A 20,586-nucleotide genomic window follows, 5' to 3' on the forward strand; every position below is an offset into this window, starting at 1 on the left:
GCTCCCACCATGAGCACTGAGCTCAACGTGCCTGTGGACCCCACCACCGCCGCCTGCCCTGAGCCCGGCCACAAGGGCATGGATTACCGGGACTGGGTCCGCCGCAGCTACCTGGAACTGGTCACCTCCAACCACCATTCGGTGCAGGCCCTCTCCTGGAGGAAGCTCTACCTGAGCAGGGCCAAGCTGAAGGCCTCCAGCAGGACGTCAGCCCTCCTCTCCGGCTTTGCCATGGTGAGTGCACGTGAGTGGTGTGGGGCGGGGTGTGGCCCAGGGATACCTTGGGGAGCACAGCACTTCCTCTGCTCCCGCCCCTGGCAGCCAAGACAAGTCTGTCCACATCCCAGTATTTCACAGAGCTGGGGGGACCCAGAGGAGCCCCAAGCCCCAGAGTCCTCAGAAAGCCCACTTTTCATGTCACACAAAGTATTTGCTGGCAAAAAGAGTAGCCGGGGAATTAAAATAGCTTCCACGGAAGCTTTCTTGGGAAAGGCACCATGGCTGCCCCATCTTGGGTGCCACCCAGAAGCTTAGAAACCTGAGGGACTCGGGAACCAAGGAGGGTGAGCCCCACTGGGAACACGGATGCTCATCAAATGTCACCTCCTCGGGGGTGACAGAGCAGAGCTGGCCTGGCTTCCGGCTCCCGCTCTCCCTCCGAGTCATGCCAGGACAAGAGGCAGTCTCCAGCCCAGCCAGGCCACGACTGCTGTGACTCCACAGTCCCTGTCCCTCCCTGTCCCATGTCCCAGGGGGAATTGTCCTTGGGGCGAGGATGTCAGGGCGCAGCCCTCCTGGCTGCGTTCTGAGGTCCACTGGGCTACAACTGATTTACTTTAACTTAACGTAGAAATAATCATTTCTTCTATGGCCCCCAATCTCAGTTGTTAGGTTGGTAGTACAAAATTACTATTATTTTTTTGGTACTGGGGATTGAATGTAGGGGCTTTCTACCTCTGTGCTATACCCCCAGCCCTATTTATTTATTTATTTGTTTGTTTATTTATTTATTTATTTTGGTGGTACTGGGGTTCCTGGAAGTCCTTCTACCTCAGGGCTACACTCCCAGACCTATTTTATATTTTTTTAAATTTGGAAACAAGGTCTCTTAAGCCGGAGAGGCTGGCTTCGAACCTGTGCGATCCTCCTGTCTCCGCCTCCCAAGTGTGGGGATTACAAGTGTGCGCCACCACACCCGGCTCTTTTTAATTTTTATTTAGAAACAGGGTCTTGCTAACAGTCTTACTGAGGCTGTCTTCTAACCTGTGATCCTCCTGTCTCTCTCTTAGCCTCCCAAGTACTAGGATTAGAGACATGTGCCACCACACACAGCTGGTGATGCAATTTAAAATAAAAACTTGCAGGGCGAGCCACTGTGGCTGCGAGGACCTACTCAGTCATTGTGATGGGAAAAATGAAAGCTCCCTAGTTAAAGAGGGTGAGGCTTCACACAGGGCAGGGCAGAAGTCGCAGGAGGTCAGCCTGTTTGTTCCCAGTTAGGTTTGTGGCTTAAAAAGGGCTGTTTTAGCCAGGTGTGGTGGCGCATGCTTGTAATTCCAGTGCTTGGGAGGCTGACACAGGAGGATTGCACAGGTTCGAAGTCAGCCTCAGCTACTGAGTGAGGCTTTCAGCAACTTAGTGAGACCTTGTTTCCAAATAAAATATAAAACAGGTCTGGGAGTATAGACCGGAGGTAGAAAAGCCCCTGGGTTCCATCCCCAGTACCACACACACACAAAAAGCCTGTTTTGTTTTTTCTGGTCCTGGGGATTGGACCCAAGGGCATCTACTTCCAAGCTACACCCCTAACCCTATTTTTTTATTCTTTATTTTGAAACAGGGTCTTACTGAGTTGTGGAGGGCCTCACTAAGTAGCTAAAGCTGGCTGTGAACCTGCCATCCTCCTGTCTCAGCATCCCAAGTACTGGGATTACAAGTGTGTACCACCATTTCTCAGCTACTTTTGAGGCCCTCTGCAACTCAGTAAGACCCTGTTTCAAGATATAGAATAAAAAAATAGGACTGGGGCCGGGCATGGTGGTGCATGCTTGTAATCCCAGCATTCAGGAGGCTGAGACCAGAGGATCACAGTTTACAGACAGCCTCAGCTACTTAACAAGGCCCTTCATAACTCAGTGAGAACCTGTTTAAAAAATAAAAGGACTGAAAAGTAGGGCTGGGGATGTAGGTTGGAGGTACAATGCCCCTGAGTTCCATCCCCAGTACTGCAAAAAATAAAAATAAAAATAGCACTGGGGGTGTATCTCAGAGATGGAATGCCCTTGATTCCAACCCCCAGGACTGCCAGGAAAAAAAAGAAAAAGAAAAAGCCAGGCATGGTGTTACATACCTGTAATCCCAGTACTTGGGAGGCCAAGATGGGAGGATCACAGGTTTGAAGCCAGCCTTAGCAACCTACCGAGAACTTGTTTTCAAATTAAAAAAAAAAAAAAAAAAGGCTGGGGGTGTAGCCTGGAGGTTGAAGGGCCTTGGATTCCATTCCTGTTGCCATACACACTAAAAAAGGCTTATTGTAGCCGGGCCATGGTGGTGCATGCTTGTAATTCCAGCATTTGGGAAGCTGAGACTGAAGAATCCCAGTTCGAGACCAGCCTCAGCTACTTAGTGAGGCCCTCCACAACTTAGTTAGACCCTGTTTCCAAATAAAGAATAAAAAATATGGCTGGGGGTGTAGCTTAAAAGTAGAATGCCCGTGGGTTCCATTCCCAGTATCGCAAAAAAAAAAAAAAAAAAAAGCCTTGAGATCTTTAACATAATTACAAAAGTATATAATCAGATGATACGCAACTTTGGTTTATAGTGATTTTTTTTTCATGGTTTTCATCAAGTTAAAAAAAGAATATTTAGCTGGGTGTGGTGGCACACGCTTGTAATCCCCGCACTTGGGAGGCTGAGACAGGAGGATCGCACAGGTTCGAAGCCAGCCTCAGCTACTTAGTGAGGCTCTCAGCCACTTAGTGAGACCCTGTTTCTAAATGAAATATAAAATAGGTCTGGGAGTATAGCTCGGAGGTAGAAGGCATCTCCATTCCACCCCCATTACCACAAAATAAATAAATAGATAGATAGATAGATAGATAGATAGAATATTTGCTGGGCTTGGTGGTGCACATCTGTAATCCCAGTACTTGGGAGACAGAGACAGGAGGATCTCAGGTTCCAAGAACAGCTTCAGCAAGTAATGAGTCATCAACCAGCAAGTCAGAGGATGGAACCCAGGGGCATTTTGACCACCAAGCCACACCCTCTGCCTTGTTTTTTATTCGTGTGTGTGTGTGTGTGTGTGTATGTGTGTGTGTGTGTGTGTGTGTGTGTGTGTGTTACTAGGGGTGGAACCCAGAGGCTTTCTACCTCCGGGCTATACTCCCAGACCTATTTTATATTATATTTGGAAACAGGGTCTCGCTAAGTAGCCAAGGCTGGCTTCGAACCTGTGTGATCCTGTCTCAGCCTCCCAAGCGCAGGGATTACAAGCGTGCACCACCACGCCTGGCTTATTCTTTATTTTGAAACAGGGTCTCACTAAATTGCAGAGGGCCTCACTAAGAGGTGAGGCTGTCCGTGAAACCGTGATCCTCCAGTCCCAGCCTCCTGAATGCTGAAATTACAAGCATGTGCCACCACTCCTGGCAAGAAGCTATTTCAAAATTTAAAAAAGTAAATTAAGGCTGGGATGTTGTTCAGAGGTAGAATGTCCCTGGGTTCAATCCCCAGTATCAACAAAACCAAACCAAACCACGGGTTTTTTTGTGTGTTTGTGTTTTTGTTTGGTGTGTGTATGTGTTACGGGGGATGGAACCCAGGGGCATTCTAGCTCTGAGTTACATCCCAGCCCTATTTTATTATTTATTTTGAAACAGGGTCTCACTGAGTTGCGAAGGCCTCACTAAGCACCTGAGGCCGTCCGCGAACCCGGATCCTCCTGTCTCAGCCTCCCAATCGCCGTAACAAGTGTGCGCCACCACGCCCGGCTCTGGTTTCTTTCTTTCCCACTTCTGTAATATCTGTTGTGTAGCAGTAAGTGCTTCCTTAAGCAGTTTGGGGACTACATTTCAGAAGCCCCCCCGGGACCCTTCCCCCTGCCCCCCTCTTCTAGAAGCTCCATCCCGGGGCTGGGAAGCTCCTGCAATGTTCAGCACGGATCTCAGACCCGGGTGGAGGAAGCAGCTGGTGCCTGCGTGGTTGGATTAGAGTGTCCCGCCTTTGAATCAGGTGGCTTCTGAGATGCAGGCAGCTGAGATGCAGGCAGATCGCAGGGTTGTGGCCATGAACACAGGCAGTTGCCTAGGTGAGGCAGGCTCGCTTCTCCCTCACCTTTTCTTTCTTTTCTTTGTTTTCTTTTTTCTTTTTCTTTCTCATCACTGAGGATTGAACCCAGAAGTACCTTACCACTGAACCACATCCCCAGCTCTTTATATTTTTGTAAGTGTTCAGACAGGGTCTCGCTAACTCACCCAGGCTAGCCTCAAACTTGCCATCCTCCCGCTTCAGCCTCCCGGGTAGCTGGGATCAAAAACTGCACAGCTCACCTTTGTCCCACGGCGAGTGCTGAAGCCTGACCTCAAGCTTAAGCTTATTTCTTCAGGTTTCTCTGAGGCAGCCTCATAAAACGGATGCAGGAATGCGGTGAAAATGGCCTCTGGCCTTTTCTGCTTGAGGCAGAGCAAAACTGCTTTTTATGGGCCCCTTCTTCTGCCTTTAAATCATCTTTGTTTCCTATCTTGGCGTCCTCTGCAATTTCTAAGTCCTTTCTTTGGGCCTTTGTTATACCAAGAGCCTACCGGGGGCGGCAGGGATACTGGAGAAAGGTCATTTAGCCTGTGCCACGTGGCCACTGCTCATTCGTTTTGATACTTTTCACCAAGGCCCCGGCCATAATTGCTGTTGAGTGGCCGTCCAGCTCTGGTCCACTAGGACTACAATATCTCCTTTCCCTACCAAATGTTTCATCATCACCGAAGGCGAAATGAAAGGGTGAGGTTCTCACTCTAGGAAGCAGTAGTTGCCAGAGGAAGTTGTTAAGTCTTCTCTTTTAGAGATTTTTTAAACAGATATGGCTCAGCTGTCACACATCAGTAATCCCAGTATTTGGAAGGCTGAGACTGGAGGATTGAAGGTTTGAGGCCAACCTCAGCTACTTAGCAAGACCCATCACAACTTACTGGGACCCTCAGCAACTTAGCAGGATTCCACTTCAAATAGAAAAATTATAAAAGGGCTGGGGGTGTGGTTCAGAGGTGAATGCCCCTGGGTTTAGTACTCGATGCAAAAACATAAAAATGGCGCAGGCGCAGCTGGGCATGGTGGTGCACACCTACAGTCCCAGTACTTGGGAGGCAGAGACGGGAGGATCACAGGTTCGCAGCCTCAGCTACTTAGTGAGACCCTGTTTCAGAATAAAGAATAAAAAATAGGGCTGGGAGTGTAGCTCAGAGATAGAATGCCCCTGAGTTCCATTCCATCTGCAAAAAAAAAATTAATTAAAATAATTTTTTCCTTATTTTATGTACAAGTTTAATAATTGCTATCATAATCCCGCAAAACTTTTGTAGATATAGAAAAATTATTCTTTTATATATATATTTTTTATTTATTTTTTTTTTGTAAAATAATTTTTTAGCCAGGCATGGTGGTGCATACTTGTAATCCCAGGACTTGGGAGGCTGAGACAGGAGGATCACAGGTTCGAGGACAGCCTTAGCAAGTAGTGAGAGCACTGTAGTGAGACTCTCATCAACCTAGTGAGACCCTGTTTCAAAATAAAAATAAAATAGGGCTAGAGGTGTAATTCAGAGGTAGAATGCCCCTTGGTACAATCCCCAGTACCAAGTAAGATAAAAAATAAAACTAAATTTTTTTTTTTTTTTTTTGTGGTACTGGGGTTCCTGGAAGCCCTTCTACCTCTGGGCTACACTCCAACGGGCTATACTCCCAGACCTATTTTTTAACTTTATGTGGAAACAGGGTCTCTTAAGCCAGTGCGGCTGGCTCCGAACCAGCGCGATCCTCCTGTCTCCGCCTCCCAAGTGCGAGGATTACAAGCGTGCACCGCCACGCCCGGCTAAAACTAACTTTTAATGGCTGTTAGAGGTAGAGCATTTGCTAAACATACATGAGGCCCTAGGTTCAACCCTAGCACAGCAAAAAGTAATAAGACGTGTGCACGCGTGTGTGTGTGTGCGCGCGTGTGTATGTTACTAGAGATTGAACACAGGGACATTCTACCTCTGAGCTACATCCTATCCGTTTTTATTTAATTAATTAATTAATTTTGTGTGTGTGGAACTGGGGATGGAACCCTGGGGCTTCTACCTCTGAGCTACACCCCCTGCCCTATTTTTTTTTTTTTTATTCTTTATTTTGAAACCGGGTCTCACTGAGTTGCAGAGGGCCTCACTAAGTAGCTGAGGCTGTCTGCGAACCGTGATCCTCCTGTCTCAGCCTCCCAAGTACTGGGATTACAGGTAGTGCCACCACACCTGGCTAAAACTTCTAAACAGTGAGCAGGGTGCCCTCTGGGCTCCCGGGCCCTGAGGATGGGTGAGTCCCGCGGCGCCCCCCTCCGGCCCTCGGGTGGCCGTGGTTAGGTGCAGCCCCGCCCCACCCTCTGTGTCTCAACAGGTGGCCATGGTGGAGGTGCAGCTGGAGACGCAGTACCAGTACCCACCGCCGCTGCTCATCGCCTTCAGTGCCTGCACCACCGTGCTGGTGGCCGTGCACCTGTTCGCCCTGCTCATCAGCACGTGCATCCTGCCCAACGTGGAGGCCGTGAGCAACATCCACAACCTCAACTCCATCAGCGAGTCGCCGCACGAGCGCATGCACCCCTACATCGAGCTGGCCTGGGGCTTCTCCACCGTGCTGGGCATCCTGCTCTTCCTGGCCGAGGTGGTGCTGCTCTGCTGGATCAAGTTCCTCCCCGTGGACTCCAGGCACCAGCCCAGCCCTGCGCCCGGCCCCGGCGGCCACACGGGCTGGCAGGCCGCCCTGGTGTCCACCATCATCATGGTGCCCGTGGGCCTCATCTTTGTGGTCTTCACCATCCACTTCTACCGCTCGCTGGTGCGCCACAAGACCGAGCGTCACAACCGTGAGATCGAGGAGCTGCACAAGCTCAAGGTGCAGCTGGACGGACACGAGCGCAGCCTGCAGGTGGTGTGAGCCCGGGCCGGGGTCGCCAGAAACGCAGCTCGCTAGCCGGGCCGCTCGGACACTGCCAGATCGTTCCAGACCAAAGTCTTACTCCTGTCTTAATGTCATGACAACCTGGACGACAGATTGCTAACGGGGAGGAGAGGAAGGCCCTCCTTGGCCCCAGGGACTTCCTGGGTCCGGGCAAGGCCAGGAGGCCCTGACCCAGCAAGGGTCCCTAGTGGCAGCGGTGGCCAAGGGGAACCTCAGAGCCCTGCCACCTGTGGCCACCGGGTCAGGGCCAGGGGCCATGTGTTCAGAGGAGGGATTGCCCACGGGCCCAGGTGGCTCCTGGTGAATAGAGGGCGGGGCCTCTCACAGGGGCAGGGTATGGCTTAGGGTGCTTCCCCACCCAGGCCCTGCTGGGAACAGGTGGCTGGCTTGCCGAGGAAGGCTTGCGGGGCGTGTTACCTCGGTAGGTGTGATGCATGCTGTGGCTGGGTGTCTACGCTGTCAGTTCCTCAGGTTGGGAGGACTGGCCAGGGTCAGGAGGCAGTTTCCACTTCTGGAGGGAGGCCACATTAACTGAGGGGTGGTCTGGGGCACAGTGGGCTCAGATCTTATTTTCCAGCCAGCATGGAGCCTGGCCACACTGAGTCACTGAGGCCATCAGGTGGAGAAGGGGCCAGAGGTATTCTTGGTCGCAGAATAGCCGCTGAGCTTGAGTCAGGTGCCCCTCTGGGCTGCATCGGCAGCTGGCCAGGGCCACCTGCTCAGACACAGAGCCAGCCCAGTGCCCTGCTGCCAGATGTGGAGAGGGGATAGCCTGGGGGTTAACAAGGCCCTCTGCCCTGCTTGGACTGTGGGTATTGGGGTCGGGAGCTGGCCCTGGCCAGATGCAGGCCCTCCTTGTTAGGACAGTGATGATAGGGAAGGTTAGACCCTCAGTGTCCCTTGCTGGGCCCCAGGCCTCTGTGGACACAGGGTTTCTGTCCCCACATTTACATGGCTGTGTATTGTGGGGCATCTGGTAGACACTGGCCTGTGCTGTCGGGTACCCACGTGTGCTAGAGCACCAGCTTATGTGGGAGCACTGTGTTCCCTGAGCCGGCTGGAAACCATTTACCCCATGCTCCAGCAGAAACCTGGAGAGGGACGCCTTCATTTTTGTTCTGTATATAAATGGTCGCTGGGCTTCTTTGTGCTCTGCTTACATTTCTTATAACAGCCTCCTGTCTCTGTGGGGTCTAGAGCGTGTGCCGTGGGATCCTGGTGGCCTAGTTGAGGTCTCTGTGGGGTCTAGAGTGTGTGCCATGGGATCCTGGTGGCCTAGTTGAGGTCCCTGGCAGTGTGACGCTCCGTTGAGAACGTCCTTAACACAGTTCTCAGTTGCCGAGGGCCCTGGGGAGCCAGGCTGAGTCTGCCCTCCAAGTGACATCGTATCCCATGGGGCCAGAGAAGGGCCCTGCCTCTTCCAAAGGGTGTGTCCTTTCCCCCTGCAGACCTGCGTCTGGGACCCGCTCGTCCCCTGGTCATGGCTGCTTCCCTGGAGCCTTGTTGAGAAGGCTCGTCTGGATGGATGTGTTTGCCTTGCTAAAGAATGTCAGTGTCCCTGTAAGGTGGCTACGTGTGTTCGGGAAGGGTCAAGACAGGCCAGCTCTTCTGAATGAGTGACCCACAGCTGAGCAGGGGGAGAGGGCTCTTCCTCTGGCTGGAGGCGTTTGTTTGGGAGGGGCCACCTTGGGTCCACTTCCCAGGGCCATCTGGTACCCCTGCCCCTGGGGCCCAGCTCCAGGCTGTGCCAACTCTACTCAATGCCAGCCCAGGGCAGAGCTCTGGCCTGACAGCATCAGTGTCAGGGTCCCAGTCATGGTGCCACAGTGGTGGGCAGATCCCACACTGTCAGAATAACGTCCTTCTGGCGTCTCCTGGCTCCAGCCTCTCTAGTACTGCGGCCTGGGGCAGACAGTGTGGGAAGGGAGCTGGCCGCACATGGGGGCGCCTCTCAGGAGCGGGAAGCTGGGGGGGGGGTGCCTAGCACCTGTCAGAAGGTGGAGAGTAAGTGCCATTGGGAGCAGCACAGACAGCTTAGCAGGGCAGCCAGGGGGATGGGAAAGCAAACTACAGGCTAGAAATTCAGCTTCTGGAGGCGTAACCTGGTTTTGCAGTGTTCTAGGAACTGCGGCCTCTGCCTAGTGACAGGCTCCATGCCAGGCTGGAGCCAGCACAGGTTTGCCCTAATTTTGCTCCCAGGGCTTCTAGAAGGAACACCTGCAGACAGGCTGAGGCCCTTCCTGACGCGGAATGTCTCCCTGTACACCTGCTTTGAAACAGGCGAGTTTCAAAGCTCGCCTGTTCCTGTTTTACAAAGGCAGAGGCAGATTGTGATTGGTGTCTTCTAGGAAGGTCTGTTGAGGACAGACTGAGGCTGGGGGAGGGCGGCTCACCTTGCAGCCTGCGCCTGGCTGCTACTGTTTATGCATTATTGTGCAGCTCGCGTGGTGGGCAGAACTCCTGTCCTGCATATGGATTTTTAAGTCACCCTGGATTGATCTGAATAAACCAGTAAAGCTATTCAAAGCTCTGCACTCTTGGTGGGATTCTGTGGGTAGAGAGCACGCATGGTGGCCCCTGGTCTCTCCGTGGTAGCGTCTGCACTGGGTTCCTGATCCCACCATGACTGCTTCTCCACTTGGCCAGGGTCCTAGCAGGCCACCCCACAAGGGCGTGGACTTCCCTAGAAAGGATTGGCAAGGTGCTCAGCCCCAGGCTCCTGAGAGGCTCGGAGTCCCGAGGGAATGCTCCTGGCAGCAGCACCACTGCCTCAATTTCCCTTCCCAAGGGGGCGGCCAAGGCCAGCAGAACCCATCTGGTTGGAGTCAGCTAAGTGCCCGAGCCCTCCAGGAGAGGAGCTGCTGAAGCTCTGGACCCCAGTCCCTATAGCCCCGGGGAGATCCAGCTCGGTGGCACTGATGGGGAAGCACCCATTCTGTGTTTGGGAAGTTACCCACCGAGGTAGGCCCCACTCCTAGGAAGGGTTTCTGTCCTCTATTCACTACGTGGCCCTTCAGCCTGGAGGCTGCTAGGAATCACGTGTGCAGCGCAGCTGGCACCAGCGTAGAGAGAATAAGGTGGTGCCGGTTTGGCAAACAGAGGGCCAGACGGCCGCACCCAGTGTGGCTCCCCAGGGCTGGTGCAGCCAGAGATCTGGGCTCTGAACAGAACCTGGTGAGCAAGTCACCATTTTCCAGCCTTGGGTAAGTCAGTGTTTATAGTGGAGGCTGTTGTTTCCTTAAAGAAAAAAAAAAAAGAAAAAAAAAACACAGCCGGGCGTGGTAGCGCACGCTTGTAATCCCAGCATTCTGGAGGCTGAGACCGGAGGATCGCGGTTCACAGACAGCCTTAGCTACTTACTGAGGCCCTCCGCAACTTAGTGAGACCCTGTTTCAAAAATAAAGAATAAAAAATAGGACTGAGGGTGTAGCTCGGAGTAGAATGCCCCTGGGTTCGGCCGGGCATAGTGGCGCACGCTTGTAATCCCCGCGCTTGGGAGGTGGAGACAGGAGGATTGCGCAGGTTCGAAGCCAGCCGCGTGCGCTGGCTTAGGAGACCCTGTTTCCAAATAAAAAAGTATAAAAAAAATAGGTCTGGGAGTGTAGCCCGGAGGTAGAAGGGCTTCCAGTAACCCCAGTACCACCAAAAAAAAAAAAAAAAAAAAAACCAAAGTGGTGGCGCAGGCTTGCAATCCCAGCGTTTAGGAAGGCTGAAACTGGAGGATCGCAGTTTGCAGACAGCCTCAGCTACTTAGTGAGGCCCTTTGCAACTCAGTGAGACCGTGTTTCAAAATAAAGAATAAAAAATAGGACTGGGGGTATAGCTCAGAATGCCCCAGCCCCAGGTTCAATCCCCAGTTCTGCCAAAGAAAAAGTGCACCCAGGTAATCCCAGTACTTGGGGGGCTGAGACAGGTAGGTTGCAGGTTTGAGGCCAGCCTCAGCAACTAAGCAAGACCCTGTTTAAAAATAGAGAAAAGGAGCTGGGCGTGGTGGCGCACGCTTGTAATCCCAGCATTTGGGAGGCCGAGACCAGAGGATTGTGGTTTGCAGACAGCCTCAGCTACTTGGCCCTCCGCAACTCAGTGAGACCGTTTCAAAATAAAGAATAAAAAATAGGGCAGGGGTTGTTGCTCGGAGGTCGAATGCCCCTGGGTTCCATCCCCAGACCCACAAAAATAAAAATAAATAGAGAAAAGGAGCCAGGTGTGGTGGTGCACACTTGTAATCTCAGCACTTGGAAGGCTAAGACAGGAGGATTGTGTGGGTTCTAAGCCAGCCTCAGCTACTTAATGAGGCTCTCAGCAATTTAGTGAAACCATGTTTCCAAATAAAATATAAAATAGGTCTGGGAGTGTAGCCCAGGGCGTAGAAAGCCCCTGGGTTCCATCCCAGTACTGCAACAAAAGAGAGAGAGAGAGAGAGAGAGAGAGAGAGAGAGAGAGAAAGAAAGAAAGGGAGCTGGGCGTGGTGGCACATGCTTGTAATCCCAGGATTTGAGAGGCCAAGACAGGAGGATCATGGTTCACAGCCTCAGCTACTTATGCCCTTGCAACTCAGTGAGACCCTGTTTCAAAATAAGGAATAAAAAATAGGGCTGCAGGGTGTCAATCAGAGGTAGAATACCCCTGGGTTCCATCCCCAATACCACAAAGAGGAGAGAGAGAGAGAGGGAGAGAGAGAGAGAGAGACACTTAAAAAAGGGCTCAGGATATAGAGCAAGGAGTATGGCAAGTCCTGCTGGCTCTGTGGACCACTTCTGTAGGAACTCCCAACAGCTCGACAGACCCAAGACTTTTCACCTGGCTCAGCAGCTGTGTGTGTGTGTGTGTGTGTGTGTGTGTGTGTGTGTGTGTGTGTGGTGGTGGTAGGGGTTTGCTGGGGATGGAATGCAGGGCCTGGTATGTTAGGGAAGCACTCTGCCACTGAGCTGTGTCCGTCTCAGGTACCTCTGGAAGGCTGAGGATGCATCCACAGAGCCTGGGACCCACCGAGGCAAGGCTGGGACCGTGCTCAGCCCAGAGACCACTTGCGAGGCCCACGCAGAACACGCCTCTTTCAGCTTGTGTGGGACGCAGCAGAGGCAGGCTCAACACAATTTGAGGCAGGAGAACACCAAAAAGGCTTCTAGTATGAGCTCAGCCCTCCTGTTCCTGAGGCAGGACCACTTGGGCCTACCGCACTACTACAGACAGGCGCACCGCACCAGGCCTCCTAAAGGCCTTTCCCAAGCAGCAGGCCCAGGATGCTGACTGGACTGCTCCTACTCTGCGCAGGAGGCCGCTAACAGAGGACACTTCTGGGTGAGTAGCAGTAGATCCCCACAGGTGTTGCCTTCTCCCCTGAGGCTAACCGCAAGAGCATTTGGATAAGCTAGTCTGCACGGCGAGTGTCTGGTCCATAAGGAATAGGTACAGGAGTACACAGGCAGCCGCTGGGGTGGCCCTTCAGAAACACTTAGGCAGTGGTGCCCAGGAGCCAGGCCGGGTGCTGCCTCCAGCCTGGGCTCTCCAGCCCAGCCCCAGGTAACAGGAGGCTGTCTTGGTAAGGTGTGGGCTTGGGAGAGAGCAGGTTTTTATTTAGTAGCTTTGGGGACAGACTCAACTATGGGGATTGCCAACTCGGCTATCACAAAACAGGAAGCTTCCTAAAGCATGTTCTGCTGGGTGGGCCAACGCTGGCCAGAACTGGGCAAATGGGAGTGTAAGCTTCCATGCTGCCTGGGCCCCAGCCTCGGTGCCTCTTCCCAGAGGTGTCTGGGTGCAGTTTCCCAAACAAGCAGTGCCCTCTGTCACCAGCCCCACACATCTGGGCTCTGCCCAGTAGGTGGGGCTACCCTGAGGCCAGGCGGTAAGGGCCGACTCTCCCAGGCCCCTTTGCTGCTTGGATGAGGCTGGAGCTCTCCAGGTCTGGCAGCGGCTCAGCAGCCAGGTGCCACTTCGCAGACAGCACTCAGCAGCTCTCAGTGACTATAAGAGTCGTGCCAGTTGTGACTCTTCCCTGGGGAGGCGATGTGGCCCTGTTCTTCCAAGGTGGCTTCCATGCAGGGCAGTGAGCCAAGAGTATTTCGTCTCCTAGGTTGCAGGAGAGAGGGCTGCCACGCTGGCCCAGGTGCCACCCGCTCAGCCTCAGGGACTGGGCCACCTGCCCCGTCCACGTGAGCACCACACTGCATGTGAGCCACCAGGGAACGACCTCGAGGCAGCCTGGGAAAGAAGAGCCCTTTTTCCTCCTCTTAACAGCATTGTAGGGAGGCGGAGGAACAGGTTTCAGCTGTCCCTGCCCATCACAGACCCCTTGTCCCAAGGGGTCAAGCACGACCCAGACGGAGGCTGACCCAGAAGCTGCCACCACCTCTGGAGTATGAACCTCAAATCTACCACCAATCCCGCTCTCCAGTCCCACTGGAGGGCTGGATGGCAGGATGTCTGGAAACAACATTCAGAGAGATGGATAAAGAGAAAATGGTACCATTGCACATGGTACCATTTTGAAAGCTCAAATCCACTCCCTCCAGGCTGTGGCAAATTAACCCAAACAGTGGCCACAGTGCAGGTGAAAGGGGAGTGATCTGAGGTGCAGTCCTATTCAAGTTAGTTTCCCTTATTCAGGAGGCATTACAATTTAGAGGCCAGCCCGGACAATTTAGCAAAACCCTGTTTCAAAGTAAAATATAATAAAATAAAAGAGCTGGGGTAGAGCTCAGTGGTAAGAGTGCTTGCCTGACATGTGAGAGGTCCTGAGTTCCATCCCCAACACTACACACACACACACACACACACACACACACACAGCAGCTGGGCAGGGTGCATCCTGCCTATGGCATCAGGGGCCAGATGCTTCTCTTAAAACCTAATGGGAGCAGGCCTGGGGCTCACAATTGTAATTTTCATACAATGGGAGGCTGAGACAGGAGGATCACAGACGGAAGGGCTGCCTCAGCAAGTAGTAAGATTCTCATCAATCTAGAGAGACCCTGTTTCAAAATAAAAAATAAAATAGGGCTGGGTATAGTTCAGAGGTAAAATACCCTTGGGTTCAATCCCCAGTACTACAGAGGGGAAAAAAAAACACCTAATGGGCAGGGAAAGCAACCTGGCACTGGGCCACCACTTCTGTCCCAGAGGCCGGCAGCCAGGGCCGGCACCGACCCCTCTAGCCAGGTCCAGTGGCAGCTCCCATCCCCAGGTAGGCAGCTCACACAGGTCTTCCTTGAAAGGAGAGCGCAATCTGCAGTAGTTCCTTCCCAAGTTCCTGCTGCCTGCCCCCGGGACGGAACTCTGCCGACAGCTCTCTGAAGGTGGCGCAGATGCGGCGGGCCTCGATGTGCCTGCGGTGGATGGCATGTGTCCATTGGTGTCGCGCGGCCCCTGTGAGCACCAGCAGGGAGCGGCGGGGTACAGGGATGGCCACCTCCACCTCCTGGCACAGGACAGACCTGCTGGGAGCGATCACGCTGTCCCTAAAGGCCTCGGGGTCAGCTGAAGGAGCCAAGCAGAGCAGCAGGCTGCCCGGCGCCTCCTGGCACATGGACATCACGGTGGGGGACAGGAGGTTCAGGCTCACCAGCCGCTCCCCCCACAGCCAGGAGTCGTCCAGGTGGGGGTCGATGGCTGAGCCCCGCTCGGGGCTGTAGTCCAGGTTACACTGCTCGACAGGCTGGAAGCTCTCCAGCCCGGGGTAGAGTCCCATCCTCCGCACCACCTCCCGGCTGAAGCTGGGGAGGCCTTGGAAGCCCGCCATCTTCAGCTTCTGCTTCCGAAAGTTGACTTTGGGTCCATAGTCCTGAAGGGTAAGGACAGAAAGGCAGTGAGGAAGTGTCCTGAGTTTACAGAAGGCTCTCTCACAGGTGAGGTCTGAAGGATTCAATCAGGTGACCGAGACAAGCAAAGTCCCTGACTCACAGATGGGACATCCCAGGAGCTCAGGAGGCGGCAGATGCCCAGAAGACAGGAACCAAGGGCAGGCGGCACCGGCAGATGCTAAGGAAAAGTCGAAGCAGGCAAAGAGGTAGGGCATGGGGGTCCCAGTCTAGTACCCCAGTGGGAAGAGCTAGAGGCCCAAGGCCTGCGTGCAGGGGGGAAGAGTGAAGGGTGGCCAGGCGTGGTGGCGCACACTTGTAATCCCAGTACTTGGGAGGCTGAGACAGGAGGATCATGGTTTTGCAGCCAGCCTCACCTACTTAGGCCCTCTGCAAGTTAGTGAGACCCTGTTTAAAAACAAAGAATACAATAGGGCCGGGGTTGGGGCTCAGAGGTAGAATGCCCCTGGATTCAACCCCCAGCACCAAAAACAACAAAAAAGAGTGAAAGGCGTGAGGAAAGGCCAGTCCAATGCGGCATTATCAAGCTGGCGACACCAGGGCCAACCGAGGCCCAAAACCACTAGGGAAGAGTTAGCAACAGTTCCACTCTTCAGCATAAGCCCCACAAACAAAAGAACACATCCACACAAAAACGGCTGCGTTATTCACAGTAGACAAAAGGCAGAAACCACCCAAATGTCCACTGACAGATGAAATAAGTAATGGAATATTATTCACACAACGGAGGACTACCCTTCAGTCATGGAAGGATTAACTCACACACGCCGCCAGTGTGTTAGCGAAAGAAAGCAGGCGCAAAGGGCCGTGACTTTTTTTTTGGGGGGGTGGAACCCAAGGGTATTCTAGCTTTGAGCTACACCCCAAGTCCCTATATATTTTATTTTGAAACAGGGTCTCACTAAGTTGCAGAGGGCCTCACTACGTTGTTGAGGCTGGCCACAAACCTGCGATCCTCCTGTCTCAGCCTCCCAAATGCTGGGATTACATGCTAGAAGGCCCACACCGAGGTGCAGCAGAGGAAGGGGGAGCTGGGGGCCGTGGTGTGCAAGACCTTCCAGGTCATGGGAAGGAGGTTGTGTCTGTTGCAAGGGGAGGCGCTGGAGTGCGTGGGACTGAGAAGTAACAGGATCACACTTAGGTCACACTGAAAACTGACGGGACGGGAGCCAGGGCTGCCGCAGGAAGCTCCTGCATCCTGCACGATGCCAGCGAGACCCGATGGCCAGGTGGAGGTGCTGGCAGGCTGAAGTTACTCAGAGTCTAGATGTGTTCTGAAAGGAGAGCTGACGGGAAATAGTAAGCAAAGCACGAGCCACAGGGGAACACCAGAAAGACCCCTGGCATGTGGCCTGAGCAGGCAGAAGGCGGAATGTACAGAGATGAGGACCCTGGGGACACCGGTGCAGGGAAGGGCGCAGCCCGGGGTCTGCCAGGCCTGGGCTGCAGGGCAGAGCAGAGGGCGATCAGGGCCGTGACTGGCTGACATCACTGGTGACCTGAGTCTTGAGATCAAAGCGGCCCAGGAGGGAGGTCAGGGAGGGGAGCGAGGGGCCTGCGAGTGGGAAGGAAACTCAAGGACTGCAGTGACCTGGAAGTGGACGAAGAATGTGTCCCAGAGAGGAAGGAGACCGGCTCTGCAGGCAGAGGAAGCCGGAAGCCTGGCTCCAGGTTGAGCTCAGAGAGGTCCGCTTCGGAAGCAGTTTTCTGGTGGATAAAGAGGAAACGGGACGATGGAGATTAAAGACGGTGGGATCAGCCACTCTGGAGAAGGGAACTGTGCTGACTGCAGCACTGGTGGAAAAGAGCCAGGGAGGCTGGGCTGATCTGGCAGGAGGAGGGCAGGCCAGAGCAGGGTCGGGGGCAGACCAAGTGCAGGGCAGGGGAGGCAGCGCATCCTGTGGGCATGCTGTCTGCAAAGACCTATGGTGGACACTACTTGCTCTGTGGTCCTGCTGTGGAAAGTTGCTGCTCCAGGTGGCGACTGAAAAGAAGTCTCTTGCATGAAAATGATTGTAGAGGTGTCAAATATGATAATACAGAGAAAATTTAATAATTGGGGTGGGAGAGGAGTAAGGCGATTCAACTAATCCTACAGTTAGCACTTGACTTTTTATAGAAGGTGTAAACAAAGCAGATTTTCTCTTTCTTTCTTTCTTTCTTTCTTTCTTTCTTTCTTTCTTTCTTTCTTTCTTTCTTTCTTTCTTTCTTTCTTTTTGCTGTACTGGGGATGGAACCCAGGGGCATTCTACCTCTGAGCTACACCCCCAGCCCTATTTTTTTTTTCTTTTTTCTTTTTGGTGGTACTGGGGTTTCTGGAAGCCCTTCTACCTCCAGGCTACACTCCCAGACCTATTTTTGTTTTCATTTGGAAACAGGGTCTCTTAAGCCAGCGCGGCTAGCTTTGAACTTGCGCGATCCTCCTGTCTTCGCCTCCCAAGTGCCACCACGCCCAGCTCCCAGCCCTATTTTTTATCCTTTATTTTGAAACAGGGTCTCACTGAGTTGCAAAGGGCCTCCCTAAGTAGGAGCTGAGGCTGTCTTCGAACTATGATCTTCCTGTCTCAGCCTCCCAAAGGCTGAGATTACAAGCGTGCGCCACCACGCCCGGGTCTAAACACAGCATTTCTAAAGTTGGTTAATTAAAAGGAAAGGCAGTTGCAGGGCGTGGTGGCGCACACCTGTAATCCCAACCTTGGGAGGCTGAGACAGGAGGACCATAGTTCACGGCCAGCCTCAGCTACTTAGGAGGCCCTCTGCAACTTAGTGAGACCCTTTTTCAAAATAAAGAATAAAAAATAGCTCTGGGGGTGTAGCTCAGCGGTAGAATGCTCCTGGGTTCCATCCATCCCTAGTACTGGAAAAAAAAAAAAGGCAAGGCAGTCTCGAGCTTGGGGTTACAGGCCAGGTTTAGGGAGAGGCAATCACAGACAAACTTAGAGGAAGGAAGGGGTAAACATTACTGGAAGAGGAAGACATTAAAGACCACACTATTATCGTTTCCATCAGGACCATTGGAATCTGTCCACTTGTGGACAAATCGCACCCAGCCAGTATCATGTACTCAGCCTGAGCCAGCCCAAGATGTCAATGTCAGCGTGCAGGCCCAAGATGGCTCTCGACAGAACAGAGGCCGCGGGAGCAGAGAGTGGGCGGCTGGGGCATCCAGGGGGCCGGAGAAGGCGGGCCCAGCTCAGGGAGAACCCCAGGCAGGGGTGCTCCCTCCAGTGGGCTGAATGTCACCAGGGCTGTGACAAAAAATGATGGCGCAAGAGGCAGAGGCTGAGGGCACGGTTAAGTGAAGTGACGTCTGGACTGGCCTCATGCAGAGGCGGGCGAGAGCGAGTGGGCGGGCAGGGAGGAGGAGGGGCACTGCGGTACCTGCCGAGGACCTGTCAGGACTGGCAGAAGCACGCAAGAGGATGAGGGATGTGATGGGAAGGGGCGGCGCCTGGCAGCCTCCAGCAGCCACTGAAGGTGAGCATTCCTGTCTAGGACTTGCCGTGATGTCCCCAGCCCCAGCCAGCTGTGGACAGCGGCTTGCACCTTGTAGGGAGGTTGTGCACGCTCAGCACACTGGACGACAGCCCTCAGCCCTGGCCACCCACTCCCCACCCAGGGGTGTGTGGGCATGTTCAGAGGAGGTGAGCCAAAGGCCCCCAGGCTCCCTCCCCTCAGCCCAGCCCCGGATGCCCTACCTGCTTCCTCCGCCCAGACTGAGAAAGCTTCCAGGGGTCGCAGTCCATCAGGCGTACCATCTCGGCCTCTTCCTCCCGGGTCACAAAGTCCGCTATCAGCATCACCCCCGGAAATGGGAAGGCCCAGCCCTCGAAATCAGAGTCCTCGGCCCCTACAGCCCAGCCAGAGTCTGAGCAGTAAAGGAAACGGTGTGTTTTCTGGAAAAGAGAGGCACACACCTATAATCTCAGTACTTGGGAGATTGACAGGAGGATTACAAGTTCAAGGACAGCCTCAGCAACATAGCAGGACCCTCAGCCACTTACTGAGACCCTGTTTCCAAACAAAAAATTCAAAACAGGTGCAGGCTTGTAATCCCCTCACTTGGGAGGCGGAGACAGGAGGATCGCGCAGGTTTGAAGCCAGCCTCACTGGCTTAAGAGACCCTGTTTCCAAATAAAAATATAAAAATAGGTCTGAGAGTATAGCCCGGAGGTAGAAGGGTTTCCAGGAACTCCAGTACCACCAAAAAAAACAAAAACAAACAAACAAAAAATTCAAAAAAGGCTGGAGGTGCAGCTCAGAGGTAGAATGCCTCTGGGATCAATCCCCAGTACCACCAAAAAAAAAAAAAAAAAAAAATAGGGCTGGGAGTGTAGCTCAGAAGTAGAACACCCCTGGGTTCAATTCCCAGTACCCCCCACCCCCACCCCCACACACAGGAGGGCCGGTCTGGCCTGCCATTCTCTTTCTTTTTTCTTTGCAGTACTGGGGATGGAACCCAGGGGCATTCTACTTCCGAGCTACACCGCCAACTCTATATTTTATTCTTTATTATGTTATTATTTGTTTGTTTGTTTGGTGGTACTGGGGTTCCTAGAAACCCTTCTACCTCCGGGCTACACTCCCAGACACCTATTTTTTATATTTTTATTTGGAAACAAGGTCTCTTAAGCCAGAGAGGCTGGCTTCGAACCTGCGCGATCTTCCTGTCTCTGCCTCCCAAGGGATCTTCCTGTCTCTGCCTCCCAAGGGATCTTCCTGTCTCCGCCTCCCAAGCGCAGGGATTACAAGCATGCACCACCTCTCCTGGCTTATTCTTTATTTTGAAACAGGTCTCACTGAGTTGCAGAGGGCCTCACTAAGTACCTGAGGCTGTCTGTGAACTGCGATCCTACTGTCTCAGCCTCCTGTAATGGCAAAAGTAAAAAAGAGGCACAATGGAAAGGAGAAAAAACATAGTTTTAAAATTTAGAAACTTTATTATCTATACCCTGCAAGTTCTGTTCTTTCTTAGGCAACAGTACTCAATAGGCCCATACTTTTAAAATCATAATGGCCTATCTCCCCACCTAAAATTCTTGTGACTTGTGGTTAACAAAAGCTTTGTCCCAAAAATCTGTCCTTGGGTGGAACCCAGGCATCACCTAGCACCTGACCTCGAACCCTAAGTAGCATGCCTAGTGCTTGACCATACAGGATGGCCCTGTGTAGTGGATAAGCTAACCACAAGTTTCTGCTTCGGTAAACCTGCTTGCTCTTTTAGCATAATAGATGGATTACCCCCTTGTGATTTTCTCCCTTATGACCCCCCCCCCAGAGTTAGTGCCCCCTCCAGTCAGATTTCTAGACTGAAGATGCCTCTGGCCAGCTAATAAAGGCTTCAATCGGCACATTCCCTTGGACTCTCTGTAAACCTGCATACAACACTCTTCTTAACCATTTTTAAGTGGTTCACCTTAAAGCCATTTTTAGGCTCATCTTAACCATTTTTAAGTGTCCAGGATAGTGACATTAAGTACATTCACATTGTTCTACAATCATCACCACCACCCATCTCCAGAATTCTCCTCATTTTGCAAAACCAAAACCATGATTACAT

At 52.9% G+C, this 20,586-nt stretch overlaps 2 protein-coding genes across 3 annotated transcripts; one reads left to right on the top strand and one right to left on the bottom strand.

Moving 5' to 3' along the window:
• ORAI2 (ORAI calcium release-activated calcium modulator 2) lies at nt 1–7,182 on the top strand (the record flags this gene model as incomplete). 2 transcript variants are annotated; one of them, XM_080702244.1, is made up of 2 exons in its annotated part: nt 1–248; nt 6,609–7,182. In XM_080702244.1, 2 exons carry the CDS (start codon nt 10–12, stop codon nt 7,180–7,182), a joined length of 813 nt encoding a protein of 270 aa, XP_080558370.1. The 2 variants fall into 2 exon arrangements, with proteins under 2 accessions (XP_080558370.1, XP_080558369.1); XM_080702243.1 differs by having other exon boundaries at nt 10–234; nt 6,643–7,182.
• Nucleotides 7,183–14,401: 7,219 nt separating this feature from the next.
• Nucleotides 14,402–18,784, bottom strand: ALKBH4 (alkB homolog 4, lysine demethylase; the record flags this gene model as incomplete). Its single annotated transcript, XM_080702498.1, has 2 exons — nt 14,402–14,989; nt 18,725–18,784. 2 exons carry the CDS (start codon nt 18,782–18,784, stop codon nt 14,402–14,404), a joined length of 648 nt encoding a protein of 215 aa, XP_080558624.1.
• Nucleotides 18,785–20,586: the final 1,802 nt, after the last annotated feature.

The sequence above is a fragment of the Muscardinus avellanarius genome (genome assembly GCF_963383645.1).
Source record: "Muscardinus avellanarius genome assembly, chromosome: 10".
Taxonomy (NCBI): Eukaryota; Metazoa; Chordata; class Mammalia; order Rodentia; family Gliridae; genus Muscardinus; species Muscardinus avellanarius.